This window comes from Rhodnius prolixus, unplaced genomic scaffold, assembly GCF_049639745.1.
Source record: "Rhodnius prolixus isolate KJV_2025 unplaced genomic scaffold, Rpr scaffold_1, whole genome shotgun sequence".
Lineage (NCBI taxonomy): Eukaryota > Metazoa > Arthropoda > Insecta > Hemiptera > Reduviidae > Rhodnius > Rhodnius prolixus.
Window position 1 is genome coordinate 11,024,427 of NW_027411581.1, and position 22,158 is coordinate 11,046,584.

The window sequence follows — 22,158 nt, forward strand, 5'->3', positions numbered from 1 at the left end:
TTTGCTTGTTGATTGGCTTAGGTGTAGGATCCTTTTACGATTAAAGATTTATAATAATTAAATTAGATTCGGATAGGGAAGTGTTTCCAGATTTGCCTGTACCTTTTCCTTCATTATGATTAACGGTATAAAATCAAGTTCACATCAAGATTGGGAATCCAATGTTACGCAATAAGTTCTGAAGTCACGTAACTTAGGTAACGTGACACTTCTTTTTTTTTGTTGTAAACAATAAAATAAATTTTTTATGTAAAGTATGCTTACCAAACCTGGCTTTTGACAAGTATTGCATTCTATCTTGCAAAGTTCAACGTGACATTCAAAGTTTATATCCATTTCGTCTGGGAATTTAAAAGCCTAAATTCATAAATAAACTATTAATTTGTATTTCAGTTCACCTGGTTTAAAAGAGTAACATTACTTTATCATTTCTTGGCAGGAGCAAAGAAAGTTCTAATTCGTTTTAGAGAATTTCTTAACATGGATGGTACAAGTAGTGCAAATGAGAAAAACAAAATTCTGAGGTCACTCACACGCCTTTCTCTTTTCAAATTATTTAAAAAAAAAAAAGTATTTTTTTTTTCAAATTTTTACTTCCCTCGAATTAATAAGAATGTAGTAGGAATAAAGAAGGCTGTCTGCCAATTTAAAAATAATGGTTTAAGAGTTTTTGTTTAGAAAATGAAAAGAACAATACAAATGAATATAATGATAGTCTACCTTGAAGAATGCAAAAGCAATGGGTGCTCCGTCATTAGGATTTCTTGTAAACTGAAAGGCTCCCATGAGCTTTTCTCTTAGGGGACAACCGTTTGCATCCGTAAGCATTATTCTTGAGCCGGCCGATGACGTAGATATGCACTGTCCAATTTTCAAATTAAATTGCGGATCACCTTCTACCGTGATCACCAGCGTCATCATATCACCAAGTTGTACTAACGATTTGTCTGTATATGAAAATGGCCCACGTCCAACCTATGTGAATTTTTATGCAATGAATACATGGTTATTATAAAGCTAGATAAATGATTATGAGCATTAACCAAGGTAGTACATGGGATAATTAACCTGTATTTCCAGTCTCGCTTTCCCAGTGTCCCCATTAAATGTGAGCAACTGCTGTTCAAGAGAACCAATATTTAGGCCAGAACTAAGGGATTGCGAGATTTTACCTTCCCAAAGACATCTGACGCCATGCTCGCTATCCCAGGCCTAGTTTAATCATTATGAAGATAGAATCATTGTGACAAATATTTGTTGAAGTTCAATAAGCAGTATTTACCTCTAAAATGCCTGGTTCATTTTGTATAACCAATGTGTTTTCTAAGTACGCCTGTTCACCTTCTGCAAATCTGTCTATAAACTGAGTCCCACAAGAATTCAGCAACAGGGTAAACTTGTAACTTTTTTGTCCAGAATTTGGTGTTACGTATCTACATTCGTTAGAATTGTAATGACCCTATAAGATAATACAGTCCAATTAAAATTATATTTAGTAATTAATTTAATTTAATATTATACATTTAACCAAGTATACCTTTGAGTAAATTAATCCATTAAATACGGTATTAAATTCAATATTAACTGTCATTTGATCTTTCGAACATTCAGCTCTAATGTCGTGAATGTGCGGAGGATGATGACCTCCACCAACCCCATCACCATCTACTGCATTTTGTCCTGGTTCAACATCAATTTTTGGAATTGTAAATGCATCATCTATTTGTGATCCAAAATTCCTGTTTAATTCTGGTAGTGCTGGTTTTAAAGCTGAGATGTCATCAATGGTGGTTAGACTCTAGAGTAAACAGGTACAATTTGTTACTAACTAAAAACACAATAAGTTGAATAATTTAAAAAAAACAAATCTTGGATAACACTGACTGATTCTAGTGGTCTTGTAGTAACTGTATCAACTTTGAATCCATAGGACTGAAACGGTCTTGGTTCTTGAGTAGTCGTAGAGTACGTTGGGAGGTAGATTCTTGACAGATCGTCCCTTGCTAATTATTTTAAAATTATATAAGTCCTACGTAACATTTATAATTTTTTTAATTTTTATTTTCAAGTTTAGAAAAAAGTTTGAAAATAATCATGAAACAATTGGTGAAGCGTAAAGTTTAGCTTAAAAATTGGAATCACATTTAAGAGGCTTTATTGCTAAATAAGGCATTCTTGGTTTTTCAGCATACAAAAAATTAAGAAATGTGAAATTTCATTCCTATCTTGAATATAGTTTAACTATTCTTAAACAAATGCAGGTAATTAGTAAAATTTGATTACTTTTTCTGCTTTTTTCTTTATACTTATTTTGTAACCAAAGTAATAATTGTTCCACTCTTTTATCCATTTCCTTGGAATCCTCATTTTTACCGTTTTCCAATCCTAGAAATCAAGTTTGAAAGTAAGCATTCCAAAATTATCTCTTATTTCTCAATGAAAAATTCATTATAATTTTTACCTATGTTTTTGTCAGATTTTTTATAAAATAAAGCATGATCCTCCTCTATTCCATTAGAAATTACTAAGCAAGCCTAAAAATGATGAATTTATAATTTTATAATTATGTTTTTTATTTCTAACCCGGTAAAAGCCAACTAAACTTAAAAATTGGCAACTTTTTGCCTAGAATGTATATAAAGAGGAGAAATCTTTGCAATGCCATAATCCTAATCATTGAATTCCTGAATGTTGTTTCGTTAATAAATATTTTTATGCCGTAAGTTTACGTTGCTATATTTAGTACAATAACTGCCCTCTTTAAGCTTTTGAAATATGATTCCAAAAGCTTATCAGAACAAGTCGACCCCAGCTACTGAATAGGTCAGCAGGTGGTAGATAATGAAACTTCTTACAGACGTGTAGGAGGGTGCCAATAAAATGTTGTCTTTAAATAATCAGTTCCACACCGAGTTTACACCATTTTGAGTAACTGAGTAATTTGAGAGGTTGGAAGTGTTTTGGTTAGCGTACAGTTTCTCTTTCTACAGGTGAAAAATAATCATAATAAGAAATACTCAAACTAATCTTTAGTGTCGAATAGAATTGCTTAATTAAATGAATATTTTATGGATTAAAGACAAAATCACATTCTACTAGAGTGGAATATTTAATCATCTTTAATAATTAGAGATCATATTTTTTTTTCAGATTTTTCATTCAAACTCTCATATAGATCATAAAAATTGAGCAAATAAAAAATCTGTGGGTAACGTAGATTTTGTTAATTAAAGTCGTTCTCAAAGCTGACAACTCTAGTATGGTTTACCAAAGATTGAAAAAAAAGGATAGATATTAATTCTTGCTTAGACATCATAAAATGGCAAGAATAAACAAATTAAAAATAATATTTTTCAAATGAATATACATGATGATAATATACATTAAGTAAATAAAAATATGTTTGAACAAATTATTATACATACTTACTTCGAAAATAAATATAACTAGTGTAATTTTCATTTTATTTTTTTGTTATAATCCAGTCTTCTATATAATTATATTGCTGTTTAATATGGCTTGATTTCAGTACAATGGTATAACTTAATAGTAAAACTCCCTGAAACAATAGAAGATCATATTAAGACAACAGAAAAGGTACTAGTAGTTTTTAATTTTATCTTTTAGCTGATATAGTCTTCCTTAAAAGATGTTAATATTTGTAATTAATGCTAACAATGTTAAGCCTGATTACAGATGTTTGATAGTTTATGGGGAAGTTAATGTGTTGGGTGGCTTGTTGGTTTTCTGATTTTGTCTGAAAAGTTGTTTGATGATTGATGGTAAGAAAGTTTGATTTTATATGTGCTCATGAAGCTTCCGAACATATCAAACCTTCAACTTTCTGGTTTTCGACATGTTCTGAGTTGTTTTGTTTCTGTATTTTTAATTAATGGTAAATATAAGAAATTTATAGTCAAGTATGTTTGCTAGTTCGCCTCTGCTAAGACACCTGAATTGAAGTTTGACGTAAACCTGCCAAATAAAAATATATACTAGTTTATTTTTGTGTCAAGTTCACAAGAAATCAGTTACCTCCAATTTATTTACTATTTCTTCTTTAAAAATTACTGAGAGGTAGAGTATCGTACGAGAAGTTTTTCCATTTTTTTAATCGCTCTCTATGTTAAGATTTTTTTAAACAAATTTAGTTTGAAATTCAGTCAGACTTGGTCCTAAAATCAATTTAAATGAACTTCAACCTTGTTGCACAGTTAATAATTTGTATCACAATAGATCCTGTGAGTCTTTTTCATCTTTTCATATTCTATTCAATTATTTGATTTTTATTTACCTACTAACCCAAAATAATTTAAATTTTTTTTTTTTTCAAAATAAACTATGTTGTCTGACTCCTCGACAGAAGCCACGCATCAATCATGAACTTTTCAAGTGGAAATCAAATCTGATGCAATCTCTAAAAAATAAAAAAAATAAAAATAAAACCTGAACGTGACAGAATGAAGAAAACAAACGCGATGTTAGACAAATATTTTAGGTATATTCACCATTTTATTAGAACTTTGAATGCTAAATAACTTCTTTTTGATTTTTTTTTTTTTTTCTTAAAATGGAAAAGGCTTACAGGTTTCATTCTATTAGATCTAATCGTTGTTTGGATAACTTAAAAGCAAATAAGTTATTCTTATATCAAGGCAAATTTGTATAGAATAGAAATGCACGAATAACTCAGCTAAGAAAGGAAGTTAAGGAAAGTTAAAGCGGAAGCATTATAGAGGAACGCGAGTAAGGTCATGGAGCAGAGGTCACGGTGAAAGGATGGTTCCGTTGGATTACAATTTCACGTGTTTTACTTGGACATTTATTTATTTCTTGTTTTCTCTCCAAGATACGAAAAACAAGTAAGTTTTATTGCAGAACACTTATAGAGTAATAACTGATAAATTTTGTTTTTCACCAGGCTATTGACGATGTTTTTAAATAAGAAGTAAGCAAGTATTTTATTAAGAGAATTTTGGGAAATTGCAAACTTTCGGTTTTAAATTTTAGTTGATCAAGACTTTTTTTATTATTTATAAATAACTTTCATATTTTCTGAAATTGGAATTTAAAAATTTTGTAATGTCGTTGAGCTGAAGAATACTTCTCTTCTACAGTAATATACAAATTTATTTCCTTTTTCACTTTTCTATATTTGGCGTTAATTCTGAAAACTGTAGCACTAATCCTTCTGGCTAGTGAGAGAGATTTAGATTCCGGACCTTCTTTTTTTTGGCGAGGGAAGGAGTTGAGGATAATTTAAAAATCACAACCGTCTCTAAGCAAGGAATTGAGATGTTAAAACAGTTACATTCACCGTAAACTACAGTTAAAAGATAAAGAAGAAAGGGAAGATGACTTCTTGTTTTTACACAACGAAAATCGTTGTTTGTTTGAACTTTATGTCTAATAAACATATAATCATAAAATTTTGTGTCTATTACGTAATAAATACATCATTTCTTTACAAACATCCATCAAAGGTGGAAGGTGAAATTTTTGGCTTCCTGGTTAAGTTCGTCTCCATCCTTTACGTAACTTACAAAACAATGAGAATTGCTTAGAATGGGTAATTTGGCAATTATGTACACGTTTACGAGCTCTGTAGATATAATTAAAAAAAATTACCACCAGCTTTAAGTGACTAATGTGGTATTCTATTTAAAGAACGGTTTGGAAATATTTTCATAACAATTATAATAAATAAAAGCATGTAGGAAAGATATAAGATCGCACTGCTCTGAATACCTACGTGGACATCTCAAATCTAGCTGCGTGCCCTTAGATTTTTTTTTTCTTGCTGGGAGCTTTTAACAGCTCAATATGAAGTGAGGGACAGAGTTCTCTTAAAAGAGAAATTATTGTCCGTGGGTCGACACTCGACAGTGCACAAGTGGTAAAGGCTCCGTGCGCCAACGAACCCAGATGTTGACGAGCGCACCTTAAAAAGCGTGTGTAAAATAGAGCCATAACACTAAAAAGTCAACGATACTTTCTGAACAAATTTATTCATTTTAAAATCATATATTATTTTATATGAATCTAATTTTATAAGCTGTGAAACACGTGATATAAATTTATCATTTAACTTTTCAGACTAAGTTTTAGTTTTTGGAACTTTTTATATCTTAAAAGAATGACGTGAATCTTTAATATCATTAATATAAATAAATAAGTCTGTAGGAAAATAAATTTAAAATTAATTAATTTCTCTAACCCATGTAAGGAGCATTATTTCAAAATTATTATTATTATTTCAAATTTTTAGTTGATCAAGACTTTTTTTATTATTTATACATAAATAACTTTTATATTTTCTGAAATTGGTATTTTAAGATTTTGTGATGTCGTTGAGCTGAAGAATACTATAAATATAATTGAAATAGTTTTTAGTAAAATAGTAAACCATTATTAATATCGAATATCGCTGTCGAATTAGATTTTTCACCAGAAAAGTATGATCTGAAAAGATAAAAATGTTTTGACGAATTGAAATCTTACTCTTTCACCCTTCTGAGTATGTGAGTGTTTGTGTGTCAGTGTTCGGCAAATCTCAATTGTTGAAAATCGTGGACACTTCAAATTCTATATTTGGTTTTGGGTATCACCAGAGAAAGAGGCAATAGATTTTTGTGAGACGAACATCGGAAAGAGGTATTTTACTGTGGATATTAAAAAAAAAAAAATCCTGTCAAGATATTTCTTAATCCTGTGATGTCCAGAAGCAAGTGTAATGCAATATTATTCTTCTTTTTAATCAACAGGCAGACTTCACTAATAAAAAAGACTACAAAAGAAAAATTACAATAATAGAATAAATAGCATCAATAATGAACAGCGCTGATGGCCAAGCTGTCGATGCGCCGAAAAAAGAAAATAATAATAATAAGAATATACCAGCATATTTGATGCTAGTACTGATGTAAAACGCTAATAGCCTTGGTAGCTGATGCGCTATAAAAAGATAAATAATAAAAATAATGAAAACAAATAATAGAATGTTTATTGCTCATTTTTTAACTCCAGGAGACTCCAGAACTTAATCCGATTATAGTGAATAGGCTTAAATAGGCTGGGTGAATTCCCGGGTATTGTGGGCTTTGGCTCCCAAACGCTGGAAGTTTATATCTCCGAAGAAGCTCCCATTTCTCAGGTTTCAAGTAAAAATTCTTCTAGGTCAGTTAAATTATAGAAATAATAATTTCTCTCCTGAGCATCTTGGTAGTTTATTCGTTATTATTAATTGATCTTTCTTACATAAATTTTGAGCTTAATTTTAATTCATTTTTTTATATTCTCTTTTGCTGGATTTTAAAATTTGAGTTTATTTCTGAGAAATTTCTCAAAATACCGTTAAATTTATCTACCATGAGGGCATGGTTTCAACAATCAGGGTCTCCTTGGCAAATCTGATCAATTCCCAGTATGATGCTCTATCATTGATATTTCCTTTTATTTACTATACCAAAAAAGGAGATATGATTTTTAATGAGTGCAAGTTATTTATTATTGTTAATGCTTTATACTTTCAAATCACGAAAGTTCGATTTTCAATTCTTCAAATTAAAATAAAAAAATAGCAATGTAGGGAGGAATCTGCTCAGTGATTAGAGTATTAGATTCCCAAGAGGAGATCTCAGGTTCAAATCGAGCTGCCGGCTCTAGGATTTTATTTTCTCAGTAGCTTTTACAGCTCACTGTTTGGTAATGAATGGCTTTGTCTGTTAAGAGAATAGCACTGAAAAAGGCACCCTTTGCAAATGGCATCAGATGCAGTCGCCCCTTAAATTACAAAATTTTAATAATAATGAAGGAACTACTTTAATTTCTTGAATATTAACATTTTTCAAATTAAATATCTATATTTTTACGTTTAACGCTTCTAAAACATTTTAAGTTACTGCTAAGGTTTATTTATTATATATTAGTCTTATTTTGTCGATTAAATGAATAAATTGAAAAAAAATCAACTTACCTAATAAAATAAAAAAATCATAATGGCAGAGCAATCTCTGAAGATACTTCAACAGGAAGGATGTTCTATCACCTTTATTATATGTGTATATATAGTGAATTGTTTGGGTGGAAGGGAAACTTTCACTGCCAAGTACGTTGTCCACCCATTATAGCACTGGCTGACTATACCGCGAGTGTATAGTAGATTAAATATGAATGCATTATAAATAATAAGAAATGTTTCACTAAAATTAATTTAATTTAATAGTACAATAATAATTTATGTGGTTTTAATTTGTGAGGCGTACTTTTGTAATAAAGTTTTAGTAAGCGCAGGCAGGCATGTAATATTACTTAGTCATCACTTAAATTTCCTTGCGGTGTTGAGATGCAGGATCTAAATTTCTTATGCTTGAAGAAAATTTAAAAATTTTTAAGAAACCCCTGCCTGAGATGTTTTCTGAACCTACCGTGCCCTTCTTTTAAGTTAGTCACCTGTCTAATCTTGCTCGTATCCATCCGCAAGGTCTCTTCAGTCTATTAGATCGGGAGTAAGCTAATAATTTGATCCCTGGAATAACCTTCCAGTATTTATCAATCTATATCTATAAATATATATATATATATATATATATATAATAAATGTATTCATAGTAATGCACTCTACTTCTGGGAAAAGTATAAGCGAATCGACTTCTAATAAAAAAGAAGGAATTTAGGAAATCCGTCAGCCATTACTTCAAAACAGGAAACGAACTTTGTTGAGAACATAAGTAATGTTGTTTAACAATGAACGTCAATGAGTTTAGTCTTTCTATTTAAATTACTAAGTTTATCCCAATTTTTAAGTTTAGATAAGCTTTAAAAGAAAATTACATTTGTACTTTCTAAGTTCTTTTAAATTTAATGCTAAAGTGTTGAAGGGTAGCATCCGCCATTACTTATATTTGAAGAGGCAATTTTCACAAACTATACGATTTATTTAAAGAAGTTCAGGTGGAAGAGTGGATCAAAATAAATAGATTAAGATGGGCTGGCCATCAGGGTACTGCTACCGCTAAGAAGATAATGCATTAATAAGCCTGATGGAACCCGTCGACAAGAAGGCCGTGAAGCAGATGGATTCACTTGGTGGGCCGTGATGCCGGAAGAGCTGGAATATCAGATTGGAGAACGAAAGCGCTGGAAGGAAAGGCTGGAGAATTCTTTCGTATTTTACGACTATAGGATTAATGCTTTATTAAATCTATTATTTATTTTATTTTTAATACTCTTTTCAGTTCAATTCTATTTCTTCAAGCTAAAGTTTTAGAAAAACACAAGCAAAAATAATGTATGGAACACAAAAGAAAATGGAGTCAGCATTTTCATTTATTAATTAAAAGTAATAAGCGATGATCAAAATTTTTCCAGATACAAAATTATTAAACAGATTTAGATAATTTTGAAACATTAATTACGACAGAGAATTTTGAAATTATTATTTCATCTTATACAGAGTTACAGAGAACAAATATTTTTAATCAAATATAATTTACGTTATATTGATAATGAAATAATGAACACTTACTTGTTAAGGGTATGTAAAAGGTATTACTTTTTTTTAAAAAAACATAATTTAAAGACAAACATATCAAACCTATTGCATAAGGATTTCAGTAAAAATGCACATAATTAAAAAAAAAGCGTTCACAATTTTTTATTAAAATAGCAAGGTGTAAGTTCATTATGAACAGTGCTAATTTTCCTTCCTCTCTTCAAACTTTAGAGTGGCCAATTTAGATATTGTGGAATCAGTAAATAAGCATTCTTTAAAAATAGACAATCTTCTCTAAATAATTTTTGTATTTTGTTTCCTAATAAAAGCTTTCTACTTTTTAGTATCAGAATGCATTAATTTAGAAGTGTTTTTGCAAAGCCATTGATATTCAATTTTGATAGCAGTAGGAAAGTCTACACTAGCAGGCAATTGGCTAATAACAATCGTAATCTTAATTCAATGATATAATAAATTATCTTCTTTTCTTCGGTTTGAACAGATTTTGGATTTTCCTCTACGACTAAGTCTGGTTTAGTAATTCTTCGTCGCCAAATTCTTGACAAGTTGCTTATAAAAATTTCTGTCACGTAACTTACTGGTAGATTAAACCTATGTAACAAATAAGTTTAACCCCACAATCCCCCACACTTAATTATATTTATATCGCTGGTGTTTGTATCACGGAGCAAAAAAATAAATAAATAATGTAATTAATAATCACCCATCAGAGTGCAATCATGAAATGCTATTAGTGTTAATGTTTTTGAAACTTGAAATTTGTAGGGTACAATCTTCATAAATTGAATGAATAGCAGGTCTGTTGATGAGGAAAATCTTAAACCCTTCCAAATTAAAAAAATAAAAATTAAATAATGGTACGACGGTTAAATTCACAAGATGCTAATCAGTAAAGAGCGGCTTTGGGCGAAGTTGATCCAATGAGTGTATACATTAAAGCGATAAACGCAATTCACTAAATAAATCATTTGTTTTAAAAATTGAATTAAATGGTAAATAATATTATTTTATAGTGACAGAAACACAAATAAGAAAATATATATGATTTATTGAAACAAAAAAAAAGTGTTATAAGCATACATTTAGTGAGAGAACAAATTGCATGATAGAATAAAAAAAATTGTGTTTCGTTACTTACACAAAACATTTTTATGTTAAAAAAATACTACAAGTACAGTTTTTACCGACAGCAAAAATTGCAATTAAGCTCCAATTAAAATATAATGTAATCTGTCCAAATAAAACGTGCTTAATTTTGGATTTTTTTTGCAAAACATTTTCTGTAATTAGTTAAATATTTACAAATAAATAAAAATATAGATGGAATGGCGTCCTGGGAATAAAACTATTAATTTACAAAGAGAATGTCTTATTCTTAAGCTTTGACATTAGGAGATGTAAATCGTGTAATTCACAATAAATTAACTCTTAAACCAGAACACTAGATGTCGATTATCACAGAATATAAATAAATTTGCCATAGCGTTAGCTTGATTGATATATGGCTTTAATGAAAGGTCACTTAGTGCAACATCTCTTCCTATCATTAAAAAATATAACTGTAGCCTATCATTACAGAACTACTTTTTTCATGTGTAGGGCTCAGTTTGCACTCCAAACTTTTTAATGTAATTAGAAGTCTAAATAGAATGCTATTTTTTTCATTATTCTGCTATTTTAGTATCCTGTCAATTTTGCTTTTTGTAAGTTTGAATATAATTCACAAAAACCATGGTTTGCCTCTTTACTTTGTAAATTACCATTAATTTAGATTTTGGACATCTGATGAAAGCATAAACCAAAATAGCAGAAGTAAATAAGAAATTTTTTAAATTCATTATACTATCACATATGTTAAAATATATTCATAAATCCCGAAAAACATAGAAAAGAAGTTCTGCCCTCTCCCTCCCAAGAAAACTATTTACACCTCCTCAAAAATTATTTTATACTACATCAAAACATGAATCTCTACATTTTAAAGGAAACTATTCTAAAAATTTCGAAAAAATTAGCGATAAAATAAAGTGTCTTAAGAGATAACTTAATTTAATATTCTTTGAGGAAAATTTTAAAATTAAATAATTAAGTATAAGTAAGAATAAATTAATTAAAATTACTTGACATTACAGCAAGGTGTACTCTTATTTGGTACTTGATTTTGTAATTTAATTGTATCGTCCTGATATATCCCTTGATTATCCATAGCATCTTCGAATTTTGTCCATATATCTACAGCTAAATTGAAGGCATAGTCCACATTTATTGCATCTTTGGCACTTGTCTCAACATAAGGTAGATTACCATTTTCCACACACCAACTTTGTGCTTCAGCTTCGCTAACTTCTCTTTTATCAATGTCTACCTGCAAATAATTTTTTTAATTAGTCTATCGTGCACTTACCGATCTAAATCATTTTTCAGGTGATTATGTTCACTGAGCAAGTATTACTTTTATAATACTTTTTTTAAAAAAGGGAAAAATTAATATAATTTTTCTTTCAAAGACAGTAAAAACTATTGGTACACTAATCACTGTCAACTTTGTTCAATGAAGTCCTTATTGACACTTCATTAAAAAGGAATTCTACTGTTCACTAGCCTAATTTTCTTACTATTACAAGGTCAGAAAGTTTGCTGGTAAAATTCTAAGAGATTTGTGATTTTTTTTTTTTTTTTTTTTTTGAGAATTCATCTTTTTTCCCAAAAGCAATAGAGTACCAGCATCAGCTAAGTGGTGCCAGTGGCAACCTCGCTTTAGCGATATGCCTTAATAGGAAAAACATTTAGACGCCAAAAAAAGTCCTAAGCGCTTGAATTTGATGTGAAACATGTAATAATTTTGTCTGTCAACAAAACGGTGTTTAATTGTAAAAATAAAATCAGCTTAATTTTTACTAATTTCCTATAAAGTGCCTTTAAAAAAATGTGAATGGTTCTTGTATGACAAATGATAAAAACAGCCTAGACTGGATTTATCTATACGAAGATAAAAAATAAATAATTAAAATTTCAGTTAACTCTGGCAACTAACTTGTTACCTTGAGGTCGCCTACACAATAAAGCGTCATAATAGATTAGACATTTGTAACAAAAACTATACTAAGAAATTCCTACATTACACATTAAACAAATTTTCTATACTCTTCTAGATTTCAACTGAATCAAACCGTCACAGGCGATGTAATGAGCAGTAAAATTATATACCTTATTGGCAACTACAATAAATGGAAATTTGTTGCCATCCTTTATACCAGCATAGTTCAAAAATTCATTTCTCCACATTGCTATATTACGGAAACTTGCTATGTCGTCCAAAGAGAATGTGAGCATACAAATGTCAGATCCCCTGTAAAATGGAGTTCTTAAACTTTTAAATCTTTCTTGTCCAGCGGTGTCCCATATCTGAAAAATGATATACAATAAAATTTATGGAAAACAAGTTTAACCGAAAAAAAAGAAAAAAAAAAAGCAGTGTTCTTGTATATAACAGTACCTGTAATGTGAATGATTCGTTTTTAATTCTCATTTCTTTATTAAGAAATTCAACTCCTATGGTGTGAAACGAATGATCATCAAATTGATTATTCACAAATCTGTTCATTAAACATGATTTACCAACTCCTCCATCCCCAAGAATAATTACTTTTAATAATGTATTTTTATTTCCCAAAATTTTGCTCGCAGCCATAATGGTAATTCATTATTATTTAAATACTACTCCAAGAACTAACGCATTCATCCCTGCTTTAAAAAAAATTTATGGGAATGGTTTCGAACAGTTAAACCACAACTGATCTTAAGGGAAGGTGCGGTATATTCCTTTCACCAACTGATGATAACTGATTATGAAGAATCTATTAAATTTAAAATTAAAGTACTATCTTTTAAGTAACTTGTCCGGACCCATTAAGGTTTAAACTAAACACTGTCACATCACTTATCGGGTCAAGCACAAAATGAAAAACAATAATAATTATCAGCTGTACGCTAGTAACCACTAGCAAAATTGCATAATTCATAAATGAGTTTATGGTAAACAAGAAAATTCTCACTTCATTTTTCAATTTATATAACAAATAAAATTTATATTTATTGTTTCCATTTTTGTTCAAATAAATATTTTAAAACCATTCTTTTGCTCCTTTCTTTTTTAAGAAATAACTCTTTCTTCTTTAGAAAATAAAAAATAAAGAGTAAAAAACGATGTTTAATTAGAATATGTAAATACAAAATTATGACTCTATTATTGCAATCTTGTGAATACTTTGTGACCGCCAGCACCGCCAACTAGGCATTCTTTATCAAGATACCAAGGGTAACCAACATTCTGAGTTGTCAATCAGGCAACCAGTTTTGGAAGGTAACTGGTGATATGGTCTGTTAGTGTCACAATTATGAGAGCAGAGAAATCCACGTTCGAACGTTTCTTTACATTAAAAATCATTATTAAAGTGTAAATTACGTATTTCGTTGCTTTACCTCGTCCAAGCTTCTGTTAAAGAATTATTAATTTTCTAATTAGTCTTACTTAAAGATTAATATTTAAGCGGTTTTATGAAAACTTAACTTAAATCAAGTCCACGGTTGTTCATCTTGAGTTTGATGTTTAAATCTTTCATTTGTTAGATGTACGAATAAAGTAGTTTTTAAGCAGTAAAGAAGAAAGGATTTTAATACACCTTGCATTAAATGGCAGAGTAATTACTAGATCGTTTGTAATTTGCAGTTTAACATAACCGAATTATGACTGCAGGAGATTGGGATGAAGTTAAACGCCTGGCGGCAGATTTTCGCCGTGCGCAATTGGTATCAACTGTTCAAACGTAAGATACTAATAATGAAAGCATTAGATGTTCATAACTCATTTTTCAGCCTTGTTGATCCCCATAATCATTTTACTTTTATTTAGACTTTCCGAGAGGAACTGTATTGAAATAATTACAAAATTGATAGAAATAAATCTTCTAGATGTCATCTTTACAACAGATGGGAAGGAGTACATTACTCCCCAATATTTAATCAAAGAGATAAAGGATGAACTGTACGTTAGTGGTGGTAAGTGTAAGAATATCTCAATTGAAAATCTCAAAATATTTATTGTATAGTAACTTCTAACGATTTGTTAATCGCTATAAATCTGTAGTTTATTTTTATAATAGTATATTAGTTTGTTCTTTTTAGGAAGGATTAATCTTGTCGAGCTTTCTAAAACTTTAAACGTAGATTTGTCCCATATTACTGCACGAATTCCAGAAGTAGAAAGATCATCAGCAGGATGTACACTTATAATGGGGCAACTCATCACCAAACAGTATCAAAAGACGATTGCAGAAGAAATTAATAAAAAATTACAAAGTACTGGACAAATTAATGTGGGAGATCTCACAAAAGTTTATGATTTACCGGGCGATTACCTTCAAGATGTAAGTTTGAGTTTTCTTCTGTTAATCCGTATTTGTTTTATTATTTAATCGATCTTCATATTGTAGTTACCAGTTGCTGAAGCTTCTCTGCCAAGCACCATCTCCCTCCTTCTCATTTTCGAAACATTATATCTTTCAATTAACTCCTCTCAAATCTCTGGCTGTGCCTATCTTTCTGGAGTTCAAACACTCTTTCGCCTATAATTTAAGACCCTGCTGAAACATCTAAGATGAAATAATACCAATTTTTGCTTCCTAGAATTGCTGTCAATTTTATTAAATATGAATCACCTTAGCTTTGATTACTTTTGTAAAGTAATCTACACTCTCTGGCGACCCTTTTTAACCATTAATGAAGGATTTAGATCGTTACAAGTTGTTTCCCCCCCCTTTTTTTTTTATCTTTCTCTACTTGTTTTTCCTTCTTCACCAATCCTTTCGCAACGCACACTACAAGCATGCCACTTTTTGAAAAACGAGCTACTAGGTACTTAAAAGTACGTGCTTTGCTTCTTTCGTTATTTTACTCAAATTTATAACATCTCCAGTTCGAATCCTGCGCACAGCTACTTCTTATTTATGAAAAGAAAAGATATTAGTAAAGTATGTACTGCCGTCCTGCCCACGACACTTAATTGATTGTTGGGCGTTAAGCCCCGCCTGCAAAAAATAGGCGATTACTTTTCTTTTACAAATTTATAATAAGGTAAGCATTTTAGGTTGTGGAAAAAAATCTTGGAAAAATCATTGTTGGAAAACAAGACAAGACAGACTCTCGAATCTTTTATACAGAAGCATTTCTTGAAAGAAACAAGTGTCTTTTGCGAGGAACCCTAAGAGCTTTCACGAAACCAACGCAAGTTTCTGTCATTTTAACGATTACTCAATTGCAAAGCAGAGATTTTTACTGTTAGTAACTTATTTACTATACTATTTTATTTAAAACCATTATACAATTTGAACATTAATGAAGTTTAAAACAAGTCTGAGCGTTTTTCACTTGTAATTAAAAAATGCAGCTAGTTTAGCTTACTCCGAGAAATCATTGTCATCAATTCAGTAAGTATGACTTGAGTCTGTCTGAAAGCTAACCATTCCATAATAACTTTTTTACTAAGAGCAACGTTTTGGTCATCATACTATTTTCATCACCTCCGAATTTGTACAATTTTTACCAGAAAGAAATCACAAAATGGCTGGTCTAAACTTTATGTTGGGGGGGGGGGAAGAAGCTCAAAAATTAAAATCGTCATATACCGCAAACGATTGATGCAGCTTGGTGTTATCTTCTTCTATTACTCAAGCAAGTAGCTTTAATACCAAAAAGGAGTTACGCGTTCCAGCTATGCATATTTGCATAACCGTCAGAAACCAACTCAAAATCATTCTCACCCTCGTTATGGGTTGCGTTATTTTTTTTCTCAAATTTTTCTCAAATCTCAAATGTTGAGGACTCGGGCTCACTTGGTTGATCAGATCCATTGATTTAGTTTGTTCCTACTGTCCACTTTTCATGATTAGTAATAATCGTTTGTTTACTTTTATACGTCATAGCAAACATCCCTGTATCCCTGAATGGTTCCGTACTATCATCCATCACTAGAGGTAGATTAATCACTTTTTCGTCTCGCACTACGATTGCTGACTGTCACCTTCCCTCCCAACTTCAAAAAATGGCGCTTCTGATTATAGCCTTTTTTTTTTAAAGTATTGACTCAAAAATTTTATCCATGCACGAACTGAATGTTTTGTAACTTTCAAAGGATAGCAAATAAAAAGCTTTTTGTGAACGTTGTTGAACTGTCTAAGTAAAGTTGAGGATTATTTATTATTTTGCAGAATATATGTACATACGTAAATAATGAAAAAATAGAATTGTAGAAACATATAGAAAACCTGCTTATGTCATTCACGTCGCAGGAGTAGGACTAATCTACTTTACATAAACTGTAATTTCAGTCATGAAAGGTAAAGCTCAATAGTATTTATTTGCAAATATTTCGCCGAGGACGATTAAGAAAAAAACAAAACAAAAAAGAAACTCTGGGCGCTAATGGCCACAAACGTCGATGCGCCGGAAAAAAAAGCTCAGATTTTTTTTTACACTTTCATAGAATATAATAGAGTAACCCTTAAACATGTGTGAGTGTTGTAATATAAACTAATTTCTTTAATTTAAAATAAGTTACTGTGTTTTTTGTTTGTTATTCAGTTGCTTTTGATAGTCTTGCGGATGATAAGGAGGTTTGTGGCAGTTTGACTGCAAGACAAGGAGGAAATGCTATGTTTATTCCGCACATTTATACTAAACAATTGAATGAATGGGTGGAAAATTTTTACGCTCAGAATGGATACTTAGGTTAGAGTTAAAAAGTAATGCATTATCTTGTTTAAATCTTTCTTATGTTAAACTTCGCTTATGTTGTTAACTTTTGTAGAATACGACGCCTTAAATCGGTTAGGTATTTCTGAGCCTAAATCATTCATTCGTCGACATTTTGCTTCATCAGGATTACTTGAATTATGTACTTGTATGATTGGACCCCAGTTACTGAATCAGGTAGAAGCAACAGTTGAAGAAACATTACGTACAGGATCTTGCATTGATGTTATGGTAATTTCTTATTTCACTTTTAATTGTTAAGGCCATCCCATACAAATTAGAAAAATTGTGAAGTATGTTGCCTTTATAGATGTTGGTTCCATCGGTGCTCAGTACTTCAGACATTAGAGCTGTGTTAAACGAAGTGATGAAAAAAATTAAAAATACAACTGCCCATATTTTTTGTGATACCGTATTTATTACAGACGCTTTCCTTCAAGAACTTGCTAAAGGATTTCATACAAGCGGCTTTTTACAAAATAAAGCTGAATTGGTTAGTTTTAACTTGATTATGTGATCCTTCCTGTTACATTATTTTTACTTAAGAACTTAATTATAGATCGTATACACTTTTATTTATCAAATTTATGTATTAAACAACCAATTTATTTTAGTTATGCAATGGCTTATTTTTATGTTAATATCAATTGCACTTATCGTGAAAGTAATTTTTCTTACCTCTTAGGCGGTAAGCACAGGTGCTTACATTCAGGCACAGGCTGAAAAAAAATTAGGACGTAATTTAGCCAGTGGTAACAAGGAAAAAGAAGAAAACCCTGGAAAAGTTGAGAAGAGAGAAGAAAGAAGGCGCAAAGCGGCTGGAGGAAAAAGCGGAGGTGGTACTCAGGTGATTGCTTGTTCTACTGTATTACTTTGAAAACATAAGCATTACTTTAAATATACGAAAAATATAATAATTTGTTTGTTTTATTAAATTAACAGTAACACATAATTGTAATCGTGGAGGTGAAGGCTTAAACGATCTCCACAGTCACTGTACAGTCTATAGTGATAATCAGTAAAGATACAAGGTTATTTTGCCGGCGGTATTACATTATTGCGTATCTGATCCATTCATAAGCCAGATGTATTGCTACAGGAATTTATCTCCTGCAGACGCACATTATTTTATTTTTTGTATCGTTTATTTAGTTGCCAACAACGCTTTTTAAGCAACAAGTATTACAGTATTACAAGGTTACACAAGTATCCACTATTCTTCGAATTGGAAAAGTTGAAGTAACACTCCAACCACATTTCGATATTTATGGACTCTCTCGTCCTCAGAGAGGAGATCGCGAAGCCTCTGTCTTATAAGAAGTCTATTTGATGTTATTTAAAAGTATCCTACAAAAAATGTGTTGTATCTGTGTATTGTGATGAGATTGTAAGTTAAGGAGGAATTTTTAGTAACGTGTTTTAGCAACTAATGAGACGAAGGGATGTTTAAGTATTTGTGAATGGTTTGCTTAGTGACGTCATTGGAGGTTTGAGCGTTTTGTTAAAGCTCACCGTTTAACAATAAGGGCTTTAATTCATTACACAAATAAAGCTTTTGTTGTCCAGAGTAAGTTTTGATCAGTTGTCTAGAAGTCTTATAAGTCTTCTATCCACTTGAGTCGTTTATGAGGATTCCTAATCTTTTGTCAAGATAAATCCCTAGGTAGTGGACCAGTTTTAAAATTCGTTCAAATTTCAAACGTTTGTATCTGTTTTCGTATAGTTCAGATTTTAATGAATCCTTTTGGACTCGTCATCTTCCATGGGGATGGTCAAACTGCAATTAAGTACTAAACTTTAGTAATAACCAAACTAGAAACACAGAGGTCTCGATGTGGTCCCACTTAAAAGAAATTTATTTATTAAATATTAACAATTCTGAGGTCTAAACTTCCAAAGGAACGCTGACAGTTTTAACTTTTTTTAGGGTCGCGAAACTAAAACGAAATCAGTGAAAAAGAAAGGCCATGGAAAAGAACAGATTGCAGAATCGGATAGTGACAATGAAGCTTTTATAAAAAAGGAACCTCTAGGAAAATTGGAAATAATCAAAGTATCAGAAGTGGAGGAATTGCTTAGCAAGACTAATACCGATATAATGGATATTGAAGGATTGGTTGCTGAGATCGCTGCGTATTTACATCCGTAAATATCTTTTTGCATAGTTTACTAATCATGTTGAATTAATAATCCGGATACTTAGCGATTAATGTATTAGTTTTCTCCTCTAAATATTGAGATACTTGTTCTAGGAATTACGAAAACTGTGATTTTTTACTCTTAATGCTCGTCCTTTGTAACTAACAGTTACGTATGTTCACCATAAAGTTCTTATTACACTTTATCGTCGTGTATTCTTATAAGTTATTGTTTATTACCTTAAGTTTAGATTTATGTCAGTTTTACCAAAAAAAAGTCTCAGAAAAAGAAGAGATGAAATACCAAACGAACAAAAAAAACAATGATTACAACAGGTAAACTGTTGCAAGATATGAATGTGGAACCAAATGGGTGTCATTCATTTTGTGCAGATCCCTGTCACATCCGAAGTTAACTCTAGAACGCGTATAAATCTGAAAAAATATTGCTTAACGGGATCGATGATTTGAATTTTGAGTTTATCTTCTTACTGCTCACTATCCCATAACTGATACCCTTTTGATTACTTTTCAACGGCTAAATGACCCACTTCTTTGATGTACAAAACAATGTACAAAACTAAGAAGTTGAAAACGGGGTGTTTGGAGAATTTTGCTTCCAAAACTAACGCTTTGTATCAGGAGGACATAGAATAGTTTATTTACAGATGGATTCAAGTTATAGGAAACGAATCTCGATCGAAAGCTCGGCAATAAATAAAGAAATTATGACTGAATTCGGCATTATTTTTTCTTCCTTCTTAATTACATTCACCACCTAAAAAAAAAGAAGAAAACATTGAACAATGGTGTCAGTTTACACTCTCATGAAAAACGTCTGATGTTTTCCACATTTCTTGCGAATTCATTTGAACCACTTCTTCCCTCAATAAAATCTATGGATGGTTTCATTAAGTAATTCATCGGTTTAGGATATGTCTTATTTCTTAAACTTCCAAACTTTTCTATCCCTGACTCAATTTTGTTAGATAGTAAAATTTCAATTTTTTCACAAATTCTTTTAAATTATATTAATATTTTTTTAAGAGAGAGACTTCGAACTATCAAAAGAGGTGTGTTACCTAAAACTTAGATTTTCAAAATCTGCTCCAGATAGACATAATTTCGCTGCTAATCCTCCTTGCGTATTGATGGTACGTCACATAGTTAAAAATTAAAATCCGTTGCCTCATTAGTAGAAGATATTTCCAAAGTTATATTCGAAATTTAATCTCAAAGCAATATTAATGCAATAAGGGTAAACCACTTTCTGGGATCGAACATTCTCACACAAAAAGAGATCCTTGTCTGACAAAAATTGGTGAGATTTTACTAGATAAAACCCAAACCAACTGCTCTATAGCAATTTTAGCATTTCATTTTGTCGTGAAAATTAACTTTTATTCTTCGCTTCTAAAGCACTAGTAGATAAGTACTTCTAAAAATTTACATTGGTCTGGTATGTAGCGTGTAAAACAAACTAATGCAATAGTAATCAATTTGATGATTGTAATTTTTTTTCATCTTTTCTAGCATTCTAAACAAAGAGGCAATAAGCCTTGCTAGCGCTGCTTACGAAAAAACAATGATCTCAAGTGTTGGAGATCGTAGAAAAGCACATGTTGATCTACAAGATAAAGTGGATTTATGGATAATGGAATTACGTTTGTCAGACCGTGGGCTAAAACTTTTCAATGATAAGGATGATCAGGCAAAGTTGTCTTCATATGTAATTAAAACTACTGGGCTGCAACTAATAAATGCTATTTTCACATATGCGACCCAAGATATTAATCACCCTTCTATAAATGTATCTGTTACAAAAGAGTTTACTCCAGAGGTAAATTCTAGTATTTAATAAATCTATATTAATTTATTTTATTTGGTTTTATTTGTTGTTATTATTTTTTTTTGTGTTATGATGCTAACTTTTGAGAACTTTGTAGATGAGAACAAAACTGCTTTCTGAATTAAGTTCAGAAGTTCGGGAGCCACTTACTAAGCTTAATAAGTGCCTTGCTGGAAATTCAGTTGATGAATTTTTATTGACAGTTGAACCAGCGTTGTGTGCAGTTGGGCTGCTAAGCAGGAAACCTGATAAAAAGAAAGAAAAGTAAGCAAAAATATGATGATTAAAGAAGATTCGTATTAAGGAACCCTTCTTTCATCATACTTATAATTTATTTTTAGGCAATTCCTACAAACACGAAGGGAACTATTATTAACACAACTTGTGCATTCAGACAGTCCAGCAACAGTTTTATTAGTTGGTTTACTTTTAATATTTCAAGTAGCCACTCAGAATGTATTAAATGCTTCTGGAAAATTTGTTTCTATAATATTACCGTTTTTGAAACCTTACTTAACTGCTGAAGTTTACCAGACATTAATGAAATTTCAAGGTAATCTATTTATATCACGAATTGATATGAATTTGTCTGTTTCAATTTTAAGAATGTTATCAATTATTTCAGATTTAGTGGTACAGTTATGGGCCGTTGATAACAATGAAGAAATAGAAAATAAATTAAGGTCTGAATTGAACGAAACAATGCAGGAGATTAAAGATATCTGCTCTGATTTCAGAAAACCATTGCAATGAAAAGTTTCAAACTAAAGTATTTAAAAATACAATTATAAGAAATTGTTGATTTTTGTAAGAGTTTATAAAGAATTAGCCAATTCCTTAAATTTTGA

At 30.8% G+C, this 22,158-nt stretch overlaps 3 protein-coding genes across 7 annotated transcripts in view; 1 reads left to right on the plus strand and 2 right to left on the minus strand.

Annotated features, from left to right (window-relative positions):
* LOC141446512 (cuticlin-3-like) overlaps positions 1-8,080 on the minus strand; it is a 10,433-nt gene extending 2,353 nt beyond the window's left edge. Inside the window, exons 1-12 of one of the 4 annotated variants that reach the window (XM_074113049.1) lie at positions 5,753-6,029; positions 4,295-4,417; positions 4,036-4,175; positions 3,430-3,559; positions 2,462-2,534; positions 2,284-2,385; positions 1,885-2,003; positions 1,538-1,798; positions 1,283-1,459; positions 1,069-1,212; positions 721-975; positions 265-357 (exon numbers count right to left, since the gene is read on the minus strand). In XM_074113049.1, coding sequence (XP_073969150.1) covers positions 265-357; positions 721-975; positions 1,069-1,212; positions 1,283-1,459; positions 1,538-1,798; positions 1,885-2,003; positions 2,284-2,385; positions 2,462-2,534; positions 3,430-3,462 — 1,257 coding nt within the window. In that variant the 5' untranslated portion in view covers positions 3,463-3,559; positions 4,036-4,175; positions 4,295-4,417; positions 5,753-6,029. Of the gene's footprint in view, positions 1-264; positions 358-720; positions 976-1,068; positions 1,213-1,282; positions 1,460-1,537; positions 1,799-1,884; positions 2,004-2,283; positions 2,386-2,461; positions 2,535-3,429; positions 3,560-4,035; positions 4,176-4,294; positions 4,418-5,752; positions 6,031-7,975 lie in introns of those variants that run through there. The other 3 variants (XM_074113065.1, XM_074113053.1, XM_074113056.1) reach the window with 3 other exon arrangements.
* Positions 3,496-22,152, plus strand: Ufl1 (UFM1 specific ligase 1). 2 transcript variants are annotated; one of them, XM_074112989.1, is made up of 14 exons: positions 3,496-3,597; positions 14,244-14,340; positions 14,427-14,572; positions 14,699-14,940; positions 15,660-15,849; positions 17,153-17,299; positions 17,379-17,554; positions 17,634-17,816; positions 18,009-18,170; positions 19,251-19,468; positions 20,995-21,301; positions 21,408-21,574; positions 21,652-21,863; positions 21,936-22,152. In XM_074112989.1, exons 2-14 carry the CDS (start codon positions 14,261-14,263, stop codon positions 22,061-22,063), a joined length of 2,358 nt encoding a protein of 785 aa, XP_073969090.1. In that variant the 5' UTR covers positions 3,496-3,597; positions 14,244-14,260; the 3' UTR covers positions 22,064-22,152. The 2 variants fall into 2 exon arrangements, with proteins under 2 accessions (XP_073969090.1, XP_073969079.1); XM_074112978.1 differs by lacking the exon at positions 3,496-3,597 and having other exon boundaries at positions 13,853-14,340.
* Positions 10,543-13,513, minus strand: LOC141446539 (ras-related protein Rab-9A-like). The gene is made up of 3 exons (XM_074113094.1): positions 13,011-13,513; positions 12,722-12,919; positions 10,543-11,879 (listed from the first exon to the last, which is right to left on the minus strand). Exons 1-3 carry the CDS (start codon positions 13,203-13,205, stop codon positions 11,631-11,633), a joined length of 642 nt encoding a protein of 213 aa, XP_073969195.1. The 5' UTR covers positions 13,206-13,513; the 3' UTR covers positions 10,543-11,630.
* Positions 22,153-22,158: the final 6 nt, after the last annotated feature.